General features: G+C 34.7%; 1 protein-coding gene across 5 annotated transcripts in view; it reads right to left on the reverse strand.

The window, feature by feature from the left end:
- SMARCAD1 (SWI/SNF-related, matrix-associated actin-dependent regulator of chromatin, subfamily a, containing DEAD/H box 1) overlaps positions 1-21,600 on the reverse strand; it is a 74,079-nt gene that overhangs the window by 31,479 nt on the left and 21,000 nt on the right. For 4 of the 5 annotated variants that reach the window (XM_045992629.1, XM_045992648.1, XM_045992640.1 and 1 more), the window contains exons 4-9: positions 19,930-20,101; positions 16,473-16,539; positions 10,881-10,984; positions 4,493-4,594; positions 3,359-3,440; positions 1,505-1,896 (exon numbers count right to left, since the gene is read on the reverse strand). In XM_045992629.1, the coding sequence (XP_045848585.1) occupies positions 1,505-1,896; positions 3,359-3,440; positions 4,493-4,594; positions 10,881-10,984; positions 16,473-16,539; positions 19,930-20,101 (919 nt within the window). The remainder of the gene's footprint in view (positions 1-1,504; positions 1,897-3,358; positions 3,441-4,492; positions 4,595-10,880; positions 10,985-16,472; positions 16,540-19,929; positions 20,102-21,600) is intronic. The other variant, XM_045992657.1, reaches the window with a different exon arrangement.

A 21,600-nucleotide genomic window follows, 5' to 3' on the forward strand; every position in this document is an offset into this window, starting at 1 on the left:
CAGATATAAGTCTGGTATAATTTACTTTTACTACAAGATATTTGGGCAAGTAGTTACAGTTACTAAATACAGTGGTGTAGATAATTGCATTCCTTATTAAATAAATTAGAATCCCAACAAGCCTGAGCAACCGACTCTGCAATAACATAGGAGACCATTAAAGATTAAAAGAAAGAAGAAAAGGAAGAAAAGAAGAACAAGAAAGCCCTTCAGCAAATACTTTAACAAATAAATCACTCAGGCAAAGCCGAACAAGTTTTGAAAGGACCTGCTTTGACAGATGTTCTCTAGAAAAGCAAAGGCTTTAGGCAAAACGAATGGCTTTATTTATTTTATTTAAGTTACAAAATACTAGTAATGTTGTTTCTTTATTTTTCAAATATCTTAATTTTTAAAAAATGCTTTTTAGAACCACTGTTCAGAAACCCTACGATCCTGCCACTTTAAAGACACTTATTAAGGGGACTTGTGCTTTTACAGATTTGTCACAAGTATAAAATTAACCACAAAACAACTTTATTCCCTAAGATAGGGAATAAAACTTCCTTAAAATTTCTAGTTTCAAGAGGCACTTCATCTTCTAAAGCTGTAAAAAAAAATCCATATTGCTTTCACAGCGGGGCCTATATATAATTCATGCTATAAAAGCCCACATTCTCACAAAAGTCAAGGCAAAATTTAAAAGACAGAGTTCTTATCTTTTTCTGTATGAATACAATTTGCTCACTGCTGACATTTATAAAATTCAAAATACAAGTATTTTGGATAACACTTGTTTATAGGAAATCCAATTCCATAAAATGATCATGCAAAGTGTACTTACCAGTTACTTATGCATTCCCTTCACCTAACGCTTGAATTCTAGGCTTCAAACATTTTTCTATCTTTTCCAATTAAAAACGCTGCAGCCTGCTACACTCCATAAAATGGCCGTGTTGTTTAACCAAGAAAAACACGTTAGAGATTGAGCTGTCATTTTTAAAAGAAAAAGAAAATAAACACTTGCTTCTTTTGTGGTGAAGCATAAAACACTTAGGCTGGCATTTTGAATCATGGAGCTCCCCTGGACGTTGCTATTGCTCTTCAAGTAAGTTGTAGTAAAATTTCTGCCACATTCTTGCTTTCTGCATGATGTCTCAGCAGTAACAGATCAGAACAGGCTAGCAAACAACTCCTTCTTAAATGTAAGCTCTAATTTCTTCTTCTGCAGTGAAATGAACCAAGTTTCTATGCAAAAGAATGAGTGACAGTATGCCCAGCCAATCAGCTTGGGTTTTTTCAGGAAAATCACCCCTTAATTCATTCAAAATTAGGTCATATGACACTATTTGAAATACTATTGGCTTACAATGAAAGTAATGTTTGCCTCTACACAGGATAAGGCCACCCATCTATGCTTCCCTGGGCTGAAGACACCTTGACTATAAACGGTACTGTGAGCTAAACACACACACACACATACACACACACACACACAGGGGAAAAAAAAATAATGTAGCCTTACCAGAGCTTCCCAACTATTAAAGGGCCGGAGTTCTGTAATCTTCTGAGCCTTCTTCTGAGAACACTGAGGAATCAAAGTAAGTTCACCAATTGAAGCGTCTTGAAGAAAGTGAAGAATTTTACCCTTATAGCCATCCTCCATCACTTCTTCACCACTACTGTAGTCCTCATCTAGTGAACTACCCACATCAGAGCCTGAATCGTATTCAGAGTCTTCAATAACTCTCTTAGGATTAAATACATTTTTTTTACGTTTCTTGTTAAAACCATTTTGTGGTTTCATGGAACATTTCTGTTTTAGTTTTGTTTTAGCTGCATTTTTAGGGTAATTCTGACTTCTTGAAGAAGCATCTTTTCCATTTGGAAATTCACTTTGTGAAGCATATTGCATATCTGTGTAAAAAGAAAAAAAAATAACTGTTAGAAAAATATAAATTAAATATAAATATAAAGATATAAGCCCTCAAATAAGATAAACAAAATTACCTAAATGTGTTATTTTCCTTCTGAATATAGAATTCAACTATAATTTGTTAAATCTTGATATGCTTTAAAGAGAAATACTAAAATGGAATTTGAAGTTGTACAGGAGTTGAGAAAGTTTCAAAAACAGGTGATACCTTTTAAAAAATGAATAAATACCCCCATTTTCTAACAAAGGTCCTGAGATTATAAATGGCAGCTGCATTTCTGTAAGATATCCCAGATGCTACTTAGCGCCCCATCTCCATGCCAACACTGACAGGTACAGCAAAAACATGTTCACCCTAAATTAAAACCATTCCTATTATATTAATGTTCCATCACCATGTACATCTGTTGAAATATATTATTACTAAAATAACATTGCTACTTTATCACTGGTTAGCCTATCAGATTCCATAGATTTCTAAGATGCCTATGACTGAAGCTAATTCTGTTATTTCTTACCAGTTAATCAATAACACAATACTTTACTATTTAGTATGTTTGTTTTGCTTATTCAAAGAGCTTTTAGACTTACATGCTGATTACCATACATTCATTCTTGTGCATATATAAAAGAGAAAAATGAGATAAAGCAGTCCTCAAATTCTTCACATTCATAATCTATCTCTTGTGAATCATTTTTCAGACGCAGAACTGATGATATTGGTGGTGTCTTTTTTCCACACAATATCATTCTCTGTGCCATCAAGAGCACTGGTACTAAGGTATTTCTTCAAAGAATTTATTAAAAAACAAAACAAAACAAAAAACTAAAACCACTGTACTGGGCTTTTTAAGCTGGTTTTGCAATCAAGCAGGCATCAATTAGATCAGCTCTTCATAAGGATGTTACTAAACATGTATGATTCAACTCTTCTCCACTACTTCTCCTCTAACATTTGGTTCTGAAAGTTAAAAGTACTCCAATACAAGTTTAAGGAACTTCTCCCGTGCCAATGATATTCATCTTAAAGGTTTCTGATACTGGTGCTTCTGATATTCATGTAAGAGCAGGCTAGGACACCTATACTGCAGTGATTATAAACCACCAGCAATCCTAAGATCCATCCTGCAAGCTGTTAAAATATAAAAAATGTTGCTTTTATATTCAATAAAACAATGGTAATTTAAAAGTAGCCTTAACTATCCAAAAAAAAGAAAAAAAAAAAAAGGCTAGCCAATTGGAAAAATATATTTACTATTTCATATTACACTGCCATTAAAGAACAGGCCAAAACATTTTGAAACTGCTCATTTAAAAATTTTTTACATCATTATTTCCAAGATCTTTTGCAATCCCATTCTCTAATAGGTTTAGATTTTCTTATATACCAAAATAAGAACATAATGGGAAGTATGTGTTTTCTAGGACAGAAGAGCTAATTACCTTGGTCTTCTGCAAACACTTTTAAAGATTCTAATGCTTCTGTGTACATCCATTCATGTTCCTTCAGTACTTCCCTTAGTTCCTAGAAATAAGTCATTGATCTTTGTTAAAAATCTAAAATAAGCAACTTGCAATAAACTTTTACACTCTTTTAAAAGTAAGTAAATCATTTGAAAATTCATATCTGATTATTTCACATTTGTTTATATGCTGCTTTACAAATGGTTTTACATGGTGTACATAAAATTTCACCTCCATGAATTTTAAGTCTCCAAAGGAAAGGAAGCTAGACTTTCTCTGCATTTCTACTCTCTCTATAAAGTGCTCTGAATATATAAGGATCAAAAATGTTTGTTCAATTAAACCTCACCGGGTAGCTAGGCTTTTACAAACTGCCAACTTCAAAACAAACAGTTTCAACACATATAAAGAACCAACATAACAACAAGATTTTGCATTTACCTTGTGAGAATTCAGCAGATGTACTACCTGTGCATATACCTGAATAAATCAATGCACGTGTGAATGTATTCCAAATGTTAAATAATGTGCTTCTACATACAATCAGGTGATAGAAGCAAAGCAAGCTTGGCATGAATATATAGACTGAGTATTCTTACTACTTAGCAAGTAGAACAAACGTTATGGAATACTAAAGTACTGAAATGCAGTATTATACTTCAAAATTCTTTATTTCTTCTAAGTTTATTTTTTGGTAATCTCGACACCCAGTGTGAGGCCTGAACCCACAATCCTGACATCGAGAGTCATGCTTTTCTGAGTCAACCAGGCACCCCTAACACTTTAAAATTCTTAATGAAAAATGTAAAGGACAAGAATACAAAAAAAGCTAAAACAGCTGATTTGGCTTTCTACATACTCACATTTCATAAATGAGTTCCAACTGCTGTGTTTGTTATGATTATGGTCATTATGTTGATATAGTTAGCAATTAAGGTAAGTAAACAATGTAAAGAATTAACAAGCAGTATAAAGGTATTTTATAATATTAATAAGAGTATATTTAATTAGAAAAATGCAAAACACACCCTAAGCTTTTCCAGTTTATCTCAAACACTATTTTGTTCCAAATATTTAGCAACACTGATTAAATTTCTGTCCACGATCACCTACCTGTTTATCAAAATTGGGAAATTCCTTCTGCAATTTCAATACAATACTTTCTTGCTTTTCCCAATTATTACTAGATTCTGCAGACTCATTGGATTCTTCTCCCTAAAGAAAAGAAAAAAGAACCAATTAGGGAGATCATCTATAATGCTAACAGTCTTAAGACAATTACATTTATATTTGACTTGATTTGGAAGTTAGCACATTAAGAATCCAAAAACGCTTCTTTCTGTTTCTTGTGAAAACTGACAAATTCTATCTTTAAGGATAAAAAATATTGCGCTTTACGATCACAAAACGACCCTGACCGCCTATCCAGTAACTCACACTTCATTCATAAAGCACTCAAAATAAAATAAATCTACTAAAAGACTAGCATGTTCCTCAAATTACTCTAAATAATTCAGGTATATTTAAGTATATTTACTAATGGCAAATAAAAAAGATTCAAATATCTCATCTATGCTCACAATTTTATACCTCCCTACAAATTTCGAATACTGAGAGAAAAAAGTTTACTTTTTGTTTGGTGCTGATTTACAGAATGGCTTAAGTATTAATTGTTCAGCCACAACATAAAAGTGACACAATGATAAAGAATTTACGTGAAACCAAAACATTAATCTGGGAATAATTATAGCTACTTAGACAATCTCCTCCTTCTTTGTCACTTGATTTAAAGAAACTGATTAAAATTCCATATTTCAGGGGCATCTGGGTGGCTCAGTCAGTTAAGCGCCCAACTTTGGTTACTGTTTAGGTCACGATCCCAGGGTCATGGGATCATGCTTCGTGACAGGCTCAGTGGGGAGTCTGCTTGAGATTCTCCTTCTCCCTCTCAAAATAAATGAATATATCTTTAAAAAAATTCTTGGGTTCATGCATAAGAAAAATTTTTGCATTTAGATCAAAAAACATTTATTTAACTCTGCTTAGAAACTATACCACGTGCCATATAATCAAGATATAGAAAAATACAGCCTCATGTTTTCTTTTCTACCTCCTTTCTTATCCAACATGTTATTTTTCTTTCCCTACCAAAGTAGCAATACTAAATCGAGTGAAATCTCTGCTGCACAAAGGTATAAAATGGTGTTCCACAAAACAGATGTAAATAAAATACTATGGAAGTTTGGAGTAGGAAGAAGAAAACTGCATGTGTTTTTATAACAGTGAATGGCCCATATGGGTTGAAGCACAGAGACCATGGGTAAGCTTCAAGGCTGAAAAACTGTATCAAGAGCTAATACTGCATTTGGCCTGGAGTGTTAAATTGAGGTCAGCCTTTATTAAGAAAGCAAAGGATTTTGAGCTGGGGAATAAAACACTAATATGTGAAGAAAGCATTTCAAAGCCCTCAGAAATTCATACTGCCACCCCTCCTTTAACAGCTGAAGACACTGAAACTCCAAGAACAAACCTTTTAGAGGTCATAGATAATAATTATCTGAGGCAGGAAGAGAAACTTAGGTATCTAACTATACACTGGTGTTTTTCTACTATGTAAATGTTTGCTAAACCCTAGTAATTCAGGTAGCACATTCCTGGTTTTAAATATATTAAATGTCCATCAAAGAATAAATGAGTAAACAAACTGTAGCATATACACAAAATGATGTATTATTCAGTCTTAAAAAAGAAGTGCTGATACTGGCTACAATGTGGATGAACCTCCAAAAACATTATGCTAAGTGAAAGCTAGACACAAAAGGTAACATACTGTATTACTTCTATTTACATGAAATATCCAGAATAGGTACACATCCACAGACAGAAAGAAGACTGGTGGCTGCCCCAGGGCTGGGAGAAGTAGAGAATGGAGAGAAATGATTTAAATGGGATGGCATGCTATTACGGGATGATAAAAAGATTTTGAAACTAGACAGGGGTGGTAGACTGGCAATGAACGGTTCATTCTAAAATGGTTAATTTTATGCTATGTGAATTTTACCTTAATAAAGAAAGTTTGACATTTGGAAAGCAGTAAAATATCTTTTGGGAATCAAATATATGATAGCACTAATTAAACATTCAGTAGAGAGTATACCTCTCATTTGCTGTCTGCTCTCAGATTTAATACTTCTGCCAGCTCTGCTAATCCCGGGTGACTTAAAATACCTATGCAATCCGGTGGTTACACTAGAGCTTTACAGAAGACAGGAGATACAGAGTTCAGGCCTAGATCTGTCTCAGTGGGCTATAAGGTTATGAATTAATCTTGTGGTTATTTTTCCCATTCCAGAATGCAGAGCTGGACCAGACATATTTAGGACTGGCAGCAATCCCATATTAGCTCCTTGGCCCATGAAGTAAGGACCATTATTAGAGAAAAAAAAAAAAAACAACAAATCCAAGTTCCTAAAACTGAGGAGGGGACAGAGGAAAGGGGGGAGGAAGGGGAAGAGGAGAAGTACAAGCAGAAGCAGCAGTAGCAATACCATATTCTTGAAGGAACTGATATCATCATCCCATCCCAATTAAATGGGGACTCCTTGGCCTATACAAAAGCTGGATGAGGGGTTTTGGGGGATTATTTCAGGTTATCATAAACAAACAGGTGATGACCCCAATTTTAACTACTATATCAGATATGGTTATTTTTACTAGAGCAAATCAATAAAACTATGCAGTTATCAATCTGTCAAATGCTTCTTCCCCCATTGCCTCCATGCCAATTAGAAAGGACAAGTCAAAGCAATTTGTTTTCATATGGGCAGGGTCAGTGATAGATACACCTTCGCTGTCTTTAAGGCTATGGTAATTCTCCCACTCTTTCTTCATGTAGTAGTCTATGACTGATAGTTTTGCACAGTCCACAGAATTCACTTTAATCATCTACTCTGAAGAATCACACTGACTGAACTTGGTAGGCAGGAAGCAATACCTTATGTCAGTAAGATACATGCATGCCAAAGAGTGGGAAATAACCCCCCAACTTCTGGGGGCCACGACTTTCATAAATTTTATGGGGGATCCAATCTGGGCATGTTGCAAATGCCATTCCAAAAAAAAAGGGGGGGGGAGAAAAAGGGTGCATATCATTTAATTCTACGAAAGAAGCACAACATTTAGTCGCCTTCTTTGATACTAGATGCAAAGTGGTGGGTGCTACTTAATTTGTTTACAAACTAACTCTTAACACTGTCACAATTATAAATGTGCCCACATTAAGAGAAGGCTCTGTAGCAGGTCCAGGATACGGTACAAGGTGCTCTGCTACTTGGGCTTCATAACCAAAAAGCAGAAGCAATGTTCTCAAAGAATCTGTTGCTAACAGGGATGCTCTATATGGTATCTCTAGGAAGCCCTAATAGGAAAAATCACAGCAGAGACCCATAAGCTTTTGAAGCAAGGTCTGGTGTCCTTCTGCAGAAAACTACAATCTGTTCTACTACAACATGATATATGCACTTCCAAAATTACTGCACTGTGCAAAATCATGAAAATAACTGTAACAGTATTTAAGAAAAACCATTTTAGAGGCACAACTTTCAAAAACTCCATCAGTGACACATTAAAAAAAAGAGAAAGGATTCTCAAAATAGGGTAGCACAATTTCACGTAAATTAAATGGTTAAGAAATACATAAATACTATAAAAAATATGAACTGAAGTCTGCTTGGGGAGTGAGTGTTACCACTAGAAGGATGGTAGCTTATGAGTTACTGCGAAGTAGTAGAAGGGGTATCTAAAAATGAACAAATTTGTTAACATCGCTATGGGATGGCATGGCTCACTGTACTTGTGTTATCGCTGCTGTACTGGCTGAAAATATAAATAAGAAATTATAAAATAAATAAATATATATTTCTGCTCCTTTGCTAGCCCCTCCTTTCATACTAATGCTGTCTATATATTTTTTTTAACTTATTTATTTGAGCAAGATATAGAGAGCATGGTTGCGAGCCATAAAGGAGCAGAGGGAGAGGCAGAGAATCTTAAGCAGACTCTGCACTAAGTGCGGAGCCCAACATGGGCCTTGAACTCACAACCCTGAGATCATGATCTGAGCTGAAATTAAGAGTTGGATGCTTATCTAACTGAGCCACCCAAGAGTCCCTGTCTGTATGGTTCTAAATTCAACTGAATCTATGCGTGACTCATACTACATTCAGCATTAAAGCCACTATTTTCCAACCAGCACAACTGTTTCAGTAACACTTAGAACACCTGCTAACTTGATGTGTTAAGCGGTCATGGTGTAGCCTTCCAGTCCTCACCATCATTGTTATCATCACCTTCTGCATCCACATGGCCAGCAGCAGCAAATTACTGCAAGAGGTCTGTGGTTAGATCATCAGAGTGGGACCCTAGCTCTTCAACATCTCCAGTTTCTATTCTTCAAATCCAACCTGCTTTCCTAAATCAACACAGCTTGTTCTAAATTGAAAAAACTTCTCTAGAGAATCAAAATTTTCCATAATCACAATTAAGTCAAGGAGAGTTTCCCACCACACATAATGCAAACACTCTTTTATTACTCCAAGCTTTTACATTAGTAGCAATGAACATTCTGATGATAAGTCTATTCCTAAATTCTATAATCACATCCGCATTTTTTCAGTAATAGTAATTAGTATCTTAAATGCTCACTTTAAACAGTAAGCCATAAATGCTTTTAACACAGGGCTATCTCAGAAAGGTGGCTTTCTGAAGCAAAAAGAAGGGGAAAAAATGTGGTTGAGTTCAGTTTTTGTAAATAGGCAAGCTGATGCATTTTAAGAGTTTTTAATTAAAGTTTTTCCATTTGTTTTTATTTTTATAATAATTCTCTTATAACAGACAAGAATTAAGGGAAAATATCAATGCAGATTTGAGCAATCCATCCATTTTTCCTATACCTGTAGTGAACTCTAAGTCTGACTTTCTTTTAAAAGGCTCAGCTCAGTTTGGTTAGTAATCAATTACTAATGGTTTTAGCTCTAAGTTTCTACCTGGCACTAGGGCTGAACATCACAGTAATGCTGTCCTTCAAAGCCCTAATTCCTGTTTTCTGTCTTTCAGACTTGGGACCTGTAAGGCAGGTGCTGGGAACAGATACCTGTTTCACCAAAACTGAGAGTTTAATTTAATGTACAGTTGCTTCCTTTACTTTACTTCTGTAACATACCTGGAAAATTCTTTTGCAGCTTTCACATCTGCACTCATCGCTTTGTGTGACAGTTGATGGGCATAGGAATTTGCAGCACTGTTTGAAACCACTAAAGAACCACTAGTGAAACCATGTTCCTCAACACTTAGAAGCAGCAGGCTTATGTAACAGTGGTACCACTTAGTGAAAATTCAGCAAATGAACTTGAAGAGAACACCCAAGTCTGATGTGTTATTCAACAGGATGTACAAAGAAAGTAAATGCTTTCAATCAGCAATCAATATGATGCTATTTTCCCCACAGCCATTATACAGAGATCTGTGAACTAAAATGTGGGCCTAGTCTCTTATACTACAACTGCTCCTTATGCCTAAAAAACCCAGTCACACAATTTTTACTTCCCATCACTATTAGTTCTTTTTTTTTTTTAAAGATTTTATTTATTTATTTGACAGAGAGAGATCATAAGTAGGCAGAGAGGCAGGCAGAGAGAGTGAGAGGGAAGCAGGCTCCCTGCCGAGCAGAGAGCCCGATGTGGGACTCGATCCCAGGAATCTGAGATCATGACCTGAGCCGAAGGCAGCGGCTTAAACCACTGAGCCACCCAGGAGCCCCATCACTATTAGTTCTTAAGGAAAAAATGCTTCCACATAGGGACATAACAAATATCTCATTAAGTTAGGGTAGAGATTGCCACCTGGCTACTCTGGACTTCTTATACCATCAAACCACGGATTAAAAAAAAAAGTTACTATACTAGTTGGGATAACTGATTTTGGTTTTGGTTACCAAAAGAAAATGTGTTGTCTTGAATGCAGGCAGGGAGGACTATGTGTGGTTTCACTGGGAGGCCTCTCAGTAGTTCCATGCATAAAGTGAAAGTTAATGGAAAACTATAGAGTAATCCAATAAAAGCATAACCGTAATTATTTTTAGATAAGCAGTAAAATATCAAAGATGTCATCTAGAAGGATTATAAATAGCTGCACTGAGGAGGAAATGGTGCTCGTGGTGATAACAGCTGTTTTTCCTAAGTGTTCAACTATATATTAAAAGTGTATTTTCCCAAAGTTACTTTATCATGCCATTAGGATATTTTTAATAATTCATTTTATAACTCAGAGATAAGCAATTAATACCAGATAAATTAAAAAGAAAGCAAAAGGTCATAAATGAAATGCAAACACATTCTGATTTGGCTGTGAAAAAGGAGTGATTCATGTAGGTCTAATATCCACAGATTCAAGATATTCTATGCCTAACAGCTGATTTTGATATTACAATTCAAATGTAACTTACATGATCCAGTCTTTTCTTTTTTATAGACTGATCATCATTAAATTCATCTTCCTCATATGGCTCTGAAGATGAAGATAATTTTCTTTTCCTGGGTCCACCACCTTCTAAAACAGAGAAGAACAATCAAAGTCTGCACAGTTATTATAAGTAGCATTAATGCAAAATGAAGGCAAAATGTTATTATAATGAATACTTATGCAGACAGTTCTCTTGACATCAGGCCCAATGTATTTTTTTCTACATATCACTTATACTCAGTAAATGTCAACTGAATTAAAGGAAAAACAGAAACACTTACCAGTCTTTCAAAAGTTTTAGAAATCACTGTAATCATGTTATTTGTAAACCATCATGTTATTTAATAATAACATATATCACTAAACTGACAGGTAATTCTACAGAGCAATACTGAAAGGAAAGGGTTCTCCCTGTGAAGGAAGAGTGAAAAAAAGTTGAGCGCTACCAGTGCAGCTTATTTGAATACCATCACTGATAACAGTAATTGTTTACTATGTATCAGGCTGTGCAAAGGGCTTTTACTAACTCTTGTTTCATTTACCTTCCACAATAAACTTACAAAGTAGTTAACAGTCTCTCTCATTAAACAAATAAGGAGCATGTGAAATAATTAATTATTTAATTAATAGCTAAAGCAATTAATGCTCTACACCTAAAACCAAGAGAATATAACATACAGGCTCTAACAGTGATAGAAAATTTACATATTGTCATAACTGAAAGAAAAACTCAATCTACATGATCTTAAGAAGCTGTATTACAGGAGTACATAGCTGGCTCAGTAGACAGACCACATGACTCAATCTCGGGGTTGTAAATTCAACCCCATTTTGGGTGTAGAGGTTACTTAAAAATAAGATCTTAAAAAACAAAAGAGGGAAGCTATATTACATATTTGTACTTTGAATACATTTATCTATTTCTTATATATCAGAGAAAAAATTACTCAGACATACTGCTGTGCTAATATGAAACCATCTGCTAAAGCTTACAAAAGTGCAGTAGTAGTAATTAAATCAGTACCCTGACTATGCTGTTAGAAATTAAAAACTTGTAGAAGTACAATATTCAAACTAAACATCAACATGACAGCTTTTAAGTTGAAAGCCTATAAATTGTGTAATATAGTTTTAACAAAGTAAGTCAATGTTATTAATGTTTTAAAGTATAATTTCATGTAAGTGTGGTTAGTATCTTCTAATTTATTTCACAAAGTAGATGTGCATTCTGCAGATAGCAATGAATTCCCATTATCCACTTTAAAAAGGGATTTTTACCCATATATTTACTGGAGTAGGGTGAGCACTGTTAGTCCACAGTCTAAGTCTGAAAAAAAATTCACATCTGATGACTTATGCCATGTGACCTAAACATGTTTCTTTCCTAAAAGAACAAGAACTTTGTTTTGTCAATAAAGGATTCTTCAACCTTAATTATCTGTTTAAACATCTTCCCTTTTTGTTAATATTATGACATCAAATACTTACATGTATTTAAAGTGGCTACAGGCAAAAAAATTTGCAAAATATGGGAGAGAAAATGCAAATCTAAAATTTTAGTATGAGAAGGTTACATAACAACACAGAATGTTGCCTACATCTAAATCTACTCTATTTACAATTAATTAAAAATTCTGTAAGTATCTATATGTTATGCTGTGCTCACCTCAAGTGTAGCTACTGTTTGTCACCATACAATGCTATTACAGTATCACTGACTATATTCCCTGTGCTGTGAGATGTGCTCATGTGTGATGAGTGCAGCATAAGGCATAGTTGTTGAATCACTGTTGTACACCTGAAACTCATGAAACACTGTGTTAGCTACACTTCAATAAAAGAATTTTTTTATATATCCAAAGAAAACAAATTAGTATTTTACACTAAATAGAACTTCCAAATTGTGTTTCATAAATGTCCACCTTTTATTGGAAGCATCCATCAATTTCAGGAAAAAAAGTTAAAATTTTACCTCATACCCTAGATAAAAATAAATTTCATCTAAATTCAGTATTTAACCAAAAAAATAAATAAATAAAACATGAAACTGTAAAAAGAAAACAGACAAAAAACACATAAAGGCAGTTCAACAGGAAAAAAAAATGAAAAGATGCTTACCTTCCTTAGTAATTAAAAACAGGTAAAATAAAAAAATAAAATAGAACAATTTTTCGTCCATTAAAAAAGAGTAGTAAATAGACAGTCCTAGCGGACCACAGGCAAAAGGCACTTTTAAACATTATGCACTGTTATACCCTTTTTGGAAGGCAATGTAAATAATACATCTTGGAATTCTTGACATCTTTTAGTCCAACAATTCCTTTTCTAAGAATTTATTCAACAGAACTGATGGAAATCTGTGCTTAAGTATACATACAAGAATTCTGTCTAAATGCCCAAGATGTTAAACAAATTAGAATACACACATAAATCCCACTGTTGTGAATCGGGTAGACTTTTAAAGATGTACATGGAAAGATGTCTCTATAATAAATGAAAAGGAGAAACATAAAAGGGACACAATCACCTAAAAATGCTTTGCTTATTTTTATACAAACACAGAGAAGTGGAAGAAATAGCTAGAGACTCCTGACAACATTAGTAAATTTGTATTATGACTTTTTAATACAGGGTAAAAACTTCGGACACATACACATTATTTTTTGTTTTTGTAACCTAGTATTCTTAAAAGAAAAAACTTTCAGAAAGCAATGCATAAAAGGTATCCTATTGTTTAACATATGAAATATTATCTATAAGAGATTACAATTTGTGCTAAAACCAATCCAACATCATGATGTGTAGAACTGTCCAAAATAACTTACAGATACTTTAAAAGGCCTTTTTTGGGAAAACGATCCTAATATATCCAAAATAGTTTCTTACCCTAATGATACTGTATATTGAAAGCTATCCTATGTTGGTAAGGCAAAGCTGTCATTCTTCTATACATCACCTCAGAAGTGTAATGTACTAAAGATGAAGATGACTAATACGACGGTCTAGTTTATTCTAAGATGAAGCATAGAAGTCTACTTTAAAAACAAGAAAACCCTGGGCGCCTGGGTGGCTCAGTGGGTTGAGCCGCTGCCTTCGGCTCAGGTCATGATCTCGGGGTCCTGGGATCGAGTCCCGCATCGGGCTTTCTGCTCAGCGGCAGGCCTGCTTCCCTCTCTCTCTCTCTGCCTGCCTCTCTGTCTACTTGTGATCTCTCTCTCTGTCAAATAAATAAATAAATAAATAATCTTTTAAAAAAAACAACAACAACAACAAGAAAACCCTGATTTCTTCTTTCCTTATAACTTTCCACTTGAAAATATTTATTATTATTATCATTATTAATACTGCCATGGAGCCTAATAGAGGGCTTGAACTCACAACCCTGAGATCAAGACTGAGCTGAGGTCAAGAGTCGACACTTAACCGACTGAGCTACCCAGGTGCCCCCAAAACACTTTTTTTTTTAATAAGAAATAGTATCGGTGTACAGTGCAAGAATGAAAAGAAGAAAAAAACTCAGATGAAGTTCAAATTTTTTGAGGATTGTGAACTCCATGAAAGCAAAGGTTTTGTCCATTTTGTTTCCTTATGCATCCTTAATGCCTAAAATAGCATCTGGCACCTAGTAGTAGATGCACAATAAAGATTTGTTAAATTAATATATAAGCTGAATGATCTAAGTTGCTCAAGAGAAAAAAAAATTATACACTATTATAAAACTTTTTCTAGAAATCTGGAAAGATTATGGAATATTGAGATATTATAAGAACAAGAAAATATATGTAAAATTTCCCAAACCATTTTGCAACTCAACAAATGTTCAATGAGTCTACCATTTTTCAGGAACTTTTACAATAAGTGCTAGGGCTATGGTAATGAGGGAAATATAAGTCAACCTTCTCCTACAGCATTTCTATCATCAGATAGCTTGTGAGAACAAATGACTGCTAACATTTACTATGTTAGCATACTTATTATGTACCACACACTACAGTAAGAAATTTTTATTAACTTTATCACTTCTTCACAACAATCTATGAGTTCAATACTATTATTACACTATTTTGCTGCTAAGGAAACTGAGACATGGAAGAGTTAGGCAACACTGCCCAAGGTCACACAGCTAGTAAGTGGAAGAAGAGAAAGAAGCTTAATATTCTGTGTAGGTAGCACCCACGCAACACAATACTATTCCCTGACTCAAACTGAAGAAATGAAAGATTCAAAGTATTTCATAGGGATGAAACAATTTCATCTTTGGAATGCACTCCATTAGAATCTACTTGTTTGGAGGTACAAGTGAGATAGGTATTTGTTGAAGAGGGATGATAGGCCCATGGGAACATACTACACTATCTTCTATTTTTCCATACGTATTTTAACGTTTCAAAAAATTTTTAAAAGCTAAAAAGATCCACTTAGGGAAATGGGCATTAATTCACACAATGTTGATGAAAAAATAAATCAGTACAACCTTTAAAAAGGTAACATGGAAGTACATATTAAACTTTTAAATATGTATATCCTTTGATTCAGCATCCTAGTTTGAAATTTAGCCTGCAGAGATAATAATATAAAGCTTTCCTTATAAGGTTATTTACTTTTGTACTGTAATAACAAAATAATGGAAATAAAAAGGCTAATTAACAAAGAAATAGTTAATAAATGAACCATATCAGTAGTTACAGAGGAATGTTATAGGCAATATTTCAAAATTGGATAAATCTGATTGTTCTGATGAGTTATCTATCATAAATCATCAAGTGATTTTTTTTTTTAAATGCAACCAATATGATTATTGCATTTCCTAATTAAATGTGTGTGCATGTGTTGTGTAATGGTAGGTTTGAGCACAGGAAAAGTTGAAAATGATACAAAACAAAGTTAAGAGTGGTTAATGGAGTGTGAGTTTGCTTTCATTCCTTAAATGCTTTTTTGGTAGTGGGATTATAGGTTATTTTTACTTGTTTGGTATATACGAGTTAGGGGGAAAAAAAAGACCAAGACAGTATTTGCTAAGAAAAAAAAAACTGGAGGTGCTTTTAGCTTTTATATTGCAAGGTCCTTCAAATGCATTTATTTTTGTATCCCAAGCCTGGAACAGAGCATAAATATTTACTAAATGAAGGAATCCTGATTACCAGCTAGGACTTTCCACAAGACATTATGTTCCTACTGACTCAGATTTGCAGACCTGTAAATAAAACCACAATGCAATTAGAAAGGACACTTAAGAAAGAAAATATACCTTCCAAAACTTCACTGTTACGAGATTTGACCTGTAGAAAACAAGCAAAATTACCAATGAAAACCTGCCCCCTCCCTAGGGGGGAAAAAAAGAAAATCAATCTAGAAAATTTGGTTCCCAAATAGCTGTATGACCTCAGGTACGTCACTTAACCTTCTTAAGATTCAGTTTCTTCATTTAAAAAAACTGAAGCCATTAATAACTAATAAGGTTCCTGTAAGAATTCATGAAGGTGCTTAGTAATCTGTAGAGCAACTATTAAAAATGTGAAGATACTTATTATTATAAAACTAATAATCAAATGGCTAGAAATGAAGTCAGGCCTACCTGCATCACCAAACATCAGCAAGGCGGCAGCAATTGCTCCATCCATAGTGCTTGTTGATTCAATCAACTAACAGAATGAGAAGAGATTGTTTTAAAAAATAACACTTTAAGAATTATTTCACCAAAGTCTGCACAACATAAGCACATCTTAAAATGTTACTAGACTTACTCATCATCCCTATGTAGTGAAATATATACAGTATATTCAAGGTTTTATTTTAATTTTTTAATTACAAAGTTCTGCATTAAAGCCTTAAAAACTCCCTACTTACGTGCTTACGTGTCCAGGCAGTGTGTGAGAAAGAGAGACAAATAGAGAAGGAAGGAGGGGGGACACTGGTAGACATTTGTACTATTCTTTTTAGAATATGAAAAAATAAACCACAATTCTGCAATCATATTCTTAAATCTAATACTTCTTAAGACGAGTGGGACAAAAAGTTCTTTTTGATTTTCCCTCTATTTCTGAGTTGCCTCAATTTATTCAAGAACATATTCATATACTATTTGTATAATTAATAACTTCAATATATAATTTTTATACTGATCTATAACATTCTGCATTTCAAACGAAGCTAAACATCCCCTAATTTTCCCTTGCTATATAGTAAGAATGGTCTCTTCTACTAGTTTTCCTAATCTTGCATCCTTTAATACCTTGTATGCCCCTCTTCATTTTCAAAATAATCAAAGCATATTCTTATCAAGTCCAGGACTAAATTTATATTTTACAGCTTCTTGAATTCTTCTATATGGGTGTTAAATGGGTGTAAGAGCCTTTGCGGAGTACTTATAAATGTAACCTTCAAATCTCTTGAAATGATAGGGACTCTGCTTTGGACTGAAACACTAAATTCCCTAAATTTCAAATACTGACTAACGAAACATGCATCAAATTCTGTGTATCGATCCTATTTTGCCACTGTAATTACAAATTAGAGATAAATATTCTTACAGAAGAAAAATACCCTTCAACTACGTGAACAATTAACAATCAGACTAAAGTATTTTTTTTTTAATTTTATTTATTTATTTGACAGAGAGAGGGGTCACAAGTAGGCAGAGATGCAGGCAGAGAGAGAGGGAGAAACAGGCTCCCCACTGAGCAGAGAGCCCGATGCGGGGCTCGATCCCAGGACCCTGAGATCATGACCTGAGCCGAAGGCAGAGGCTTAAACCACTGAGCCACCCAGGCGCCCCAGACTAAAGTATTTTTAAACTGAGATTTATTCCTCTGAATATTTAATACTCCATCATGTTCATTCTGTTGGAAGCTATTTCCAACACTGTAAGCAGCCCCTGTAGCTATTAGTTGCTACATTTATTGTCTTCTTATTCTAGAAAAAAATTATATCCAGAGGAAAATAACACTGCTAGTAGGGTGCAGACTCAAGATCCACTGAAGTTTCACTTAGCTAACAGTAAGAAGGGAGTTGAAGGAAATTGGAAGGGGAGGTGAACCATGAGAGACTATGAACTCTGGAAAACAACCTGAGGGTTTTGAAGGGGCAGGGAGTGGGAGGCGTGGGTATTAGGGAGGGCACATATTACATGGAGCACTGGGTGTGGTGCAAAAACAATGAATACTGTTACGCTGAAAAGAAATTTAAAAATAAATAAATAAATAAATAAAAGAAGGTATCAAAATGATTTGGGAGAAAAAAGATACATGTTGTAAGTAATAGAGAATAGTAACAATTTATTCTACAGAGTTTAAAGGAGCAGGCCCAGGACCATCTTCAGTTCAGACAAGCTATTGGGGTTGAATAGTACTTCTTTCTTTAGTTACCACAGGGGCAACTGGGTGGCTCAGCTGGCTAAGCTTAAGTGTCTGCCTTGGGCTCATGTCATGATCCTAGAGTCCTGGGACTGGGCCCTTCTCTTCAGTGGGGTGTCTGCTTTTCCCTCAGCCTCCCTATCCCCTTATCATGTTCTCTCACAAACAAATAAAATCTTTAAAAAATTAGCTAATCATAAAAAGTTAATGAGGTACTGATTTAACATGGACAAACCTGACACCCTTTTGCTAAATGACGCCAATTCACAAGCCAGATCATAAAAGGCCACATATTATATACTACCATTTATATAAAATGTGAATAGGCAAATTTATAGAGAGAGAGATTGGTGGCTGCCTAGAGCAAGAGGACGGAAATGCAGAAATGACTGTTAATGAATACAAAGTTTCTTTCTGGGGATGCCTGGGTAGCTCAGTCAGTTAAGTCTCTGCCTTTGGTTCAGGTCATGATTGATCCTAGGATCCTTGGATCCAGTCCCACATGGCTCCTTGCTCAGCAGGGAGCCTGCTTCTCCCTCTGCCTGCCCCTCCCCCTGCTTGTGCATGCACTGTCTTACTCTCTGACAAACAAAATTAATAACATCTTTTTTTTTTTTTTAAGTTTCTTTTTGGAAAGATTAAAATGTTCTAAAATTAGATTATGGGAATAATTGCACAACTCTGTAAATATATTAAAAACCACTAAATTATACACTTCAAGTAGGTAAGGAAGCTTAAATGATCAACAGTAAATAGCCATCTTTTCACTTTATTTGGAAATTCAAACCTAATAAAAACAGGCTACCATTGATATGACATGGCCATATCCTGCTGGCACTAGGGAGCAGCTACCCATTTCAGAAAGAACATATACTCTACAATATGCCAGTGTCCATCACTCCAAAGTTACCTGCCTACCGCATATAGATATGGTACCTCCTAAGGTTCAAATTGGAGATGGTGGTGGTCATGACAGATATAAAGGTGAAAAACAAACCCGCAATTAAATGATCCTCCTAGAGTCATTCAACTAATAAGTGACAGAGCTAGAAATAACCTATTTATTAGTAATCTTCAGAGATTTATTCTCTACCTGAAATTTAACTGGTCATTTTTATGTGCTCTTATAAAGATAACTAATACAGTCCAAATACAGTCACTTATTTTGTTTCTACATAGTTCAATCAATGGTTCTCAGCAAGAGTGCCATTGACAGGATAATTCTTTGTTACGCAAGACCACCCCCAGTACTGCAGGGCTTTTAGAGTCCCTGGCCCCTTGGCATTAAATATCAATAGCAATGCTTTGTCATTATGAAGACCAAAGGGGAAAAAAAAAAGCCTTGTGACATTTCTGAGTTTCTAGTGAGAAACCAGAAAGTCTCTATTTTCAAACTATTTAAGCACAAAAAAATTTTTCACAACCTATGTGAGCTATTAAGGGAAATATTATATATTGTTATATTATTTATAGGCTAATAACCATACCTATTTAAAAAGTTAAGACTCGCAACAAGTAAATCTCTGGCATTTACTTGTATTATTATGTAAAATAAGTCAGCTACCTCAAAGCACAAGGTATCTTTAGAAAAATGACTATCCCTAAATACAGTACTAGATACAAGGGAAAATTTAAACATCATTACAGCTACAATAACCAATTACTAAAAAAGTATATAACCTTAAGTAAATCACTGTCACTTCTCTGTGGGAAAAGTTCCTTCAAGGTCTGAAGTTTAGCATCTTTAAGGTCTTCCAATTCCGAAAGGTCTTCCAATTCCGAAATATTATCAGTATTTCTACCTGCCATTGTAGGAAGGCCCTGGGACTCTTCATCTTCAGATGGCTCAGAACTAAAAATATTTTCAGAGAAAAAAAAACAATATTTTATGTATTACTGTTATTTTATTAGAATAATATACATATGTAATATAGCAGTACTTTTCAATAAAAACAGGATCTTTGTCAAAGATTAAGACAATTTTTTTCACTTCAATATGGTTATATATATAAATCTACATTCCCAGAGGCAGCATACTTCGAAAATAACTCATTATCTGGGCTGGGATGGAGAAGAACAATAAAATACCTGGCATTTATTTTAAGATACACACATATACTGCATGCCCACTTCCTCTCTCCTTTTCCCTTTTCACCTATACTCTATATATCAGATGAGTATGTCAGGTTGCTCTTGAGAAATTGTAACGCCTACACTAATACAAATATAAAAGAATTTTCATGGTCTACCTAGATGATCAGAATCTAAATGTTAAAATCAGAATGGTTCCAGTGAGTACCAGAATCTCTGCCAAGAAACAAACACTCTCCAGCAAAGAGTTCTGATTCCATGTGAGGTTTTATCCTACAACTTTAATGAGTCCATCTCAATTTATATGTTAATCCTATAAAAGACATTTGGGGCCAAATTTTAATCATCTCCCAAACAAACAAAAATCTCATTTTGAAATTTTGGTTTTCAACCGTGGTAGCCATTCTAGAGATCAGAAAACAGAAGTATAACAAATGGATAGAAGTTACAAAGATCAGAGAAAGAAAGGTGGGAATTTAATTAAGTACGTTCCATGCGGACTTTGCTATACAGCTAATTCTATTTTGGGAAACATATCCAGAATCTGTATTTTAATAACTTCACTGTATCTATTCATGTTAGTTCAGTTGTACTGGTCAGGGCATTAGTTTTACCTGAGAATCCCCCAAAATATTTAAAAGCAGACAGATCCCCAAGGACCAGGAATATATATATATATATATTTTTTTTTTAAAGATTTTTATTTATTTGACAGAGAGAGATCACAAGTAGACAGAGAGGCAGGCAGAGAGAGGGAGAGGGAAGCAGGCTCCCTGCTGAGCAGAGAGCCTGATGCGGGACTCGATCCCAGGACCCTGAGATCATGACCTGAGCTGAAGGCAGCGGCTTAACCCACTGAGCCACCCAGGCACCCAGGAATATATATTTTAACAGACTTCTAGGTTGACTTCTTGAACCCTGCTTTGAGAAAATGCTCTGAAATAACGAGGTAAATCGCTTCCTTTATAGAAGGAATGTCCTTCAATATATGAAGGTGATTACATGCATCTTCCTTTCCATTACACCCAGGTCTCTCATTCTTCATGTCCTTAACTCTGAATTCTTATTCTACTTCACTCTGGTCACATTCCTGATTTTGTACCAAGTTCACTGAGAAAATGAATGCATTCAGGTTGGAATCTTCTCACAATTTTTGCCCTAGAAAACCACTTCCAAAGGTTCTTTACTCTGCTAGCCATCACCTTAACCTAACCATCAGATTCATGACCATCTGGTGGGACAAACTCATGTGCCTCATGC

The sequence above is a fragment of the Meles meles genome, chromosome 2, assembly GCF_922984935.1.
Source record: "Meles meles chromosome 2, mMelMel3.1 paternal haplotype, whole genome shotgun sequence".
NCBI classification, from domain to species: domain Eukaryota; kingdom Metazoa; phylum Chordata; class Mammalia; order Carnivora; family Mustelidae; genus Meles; species Meles meles.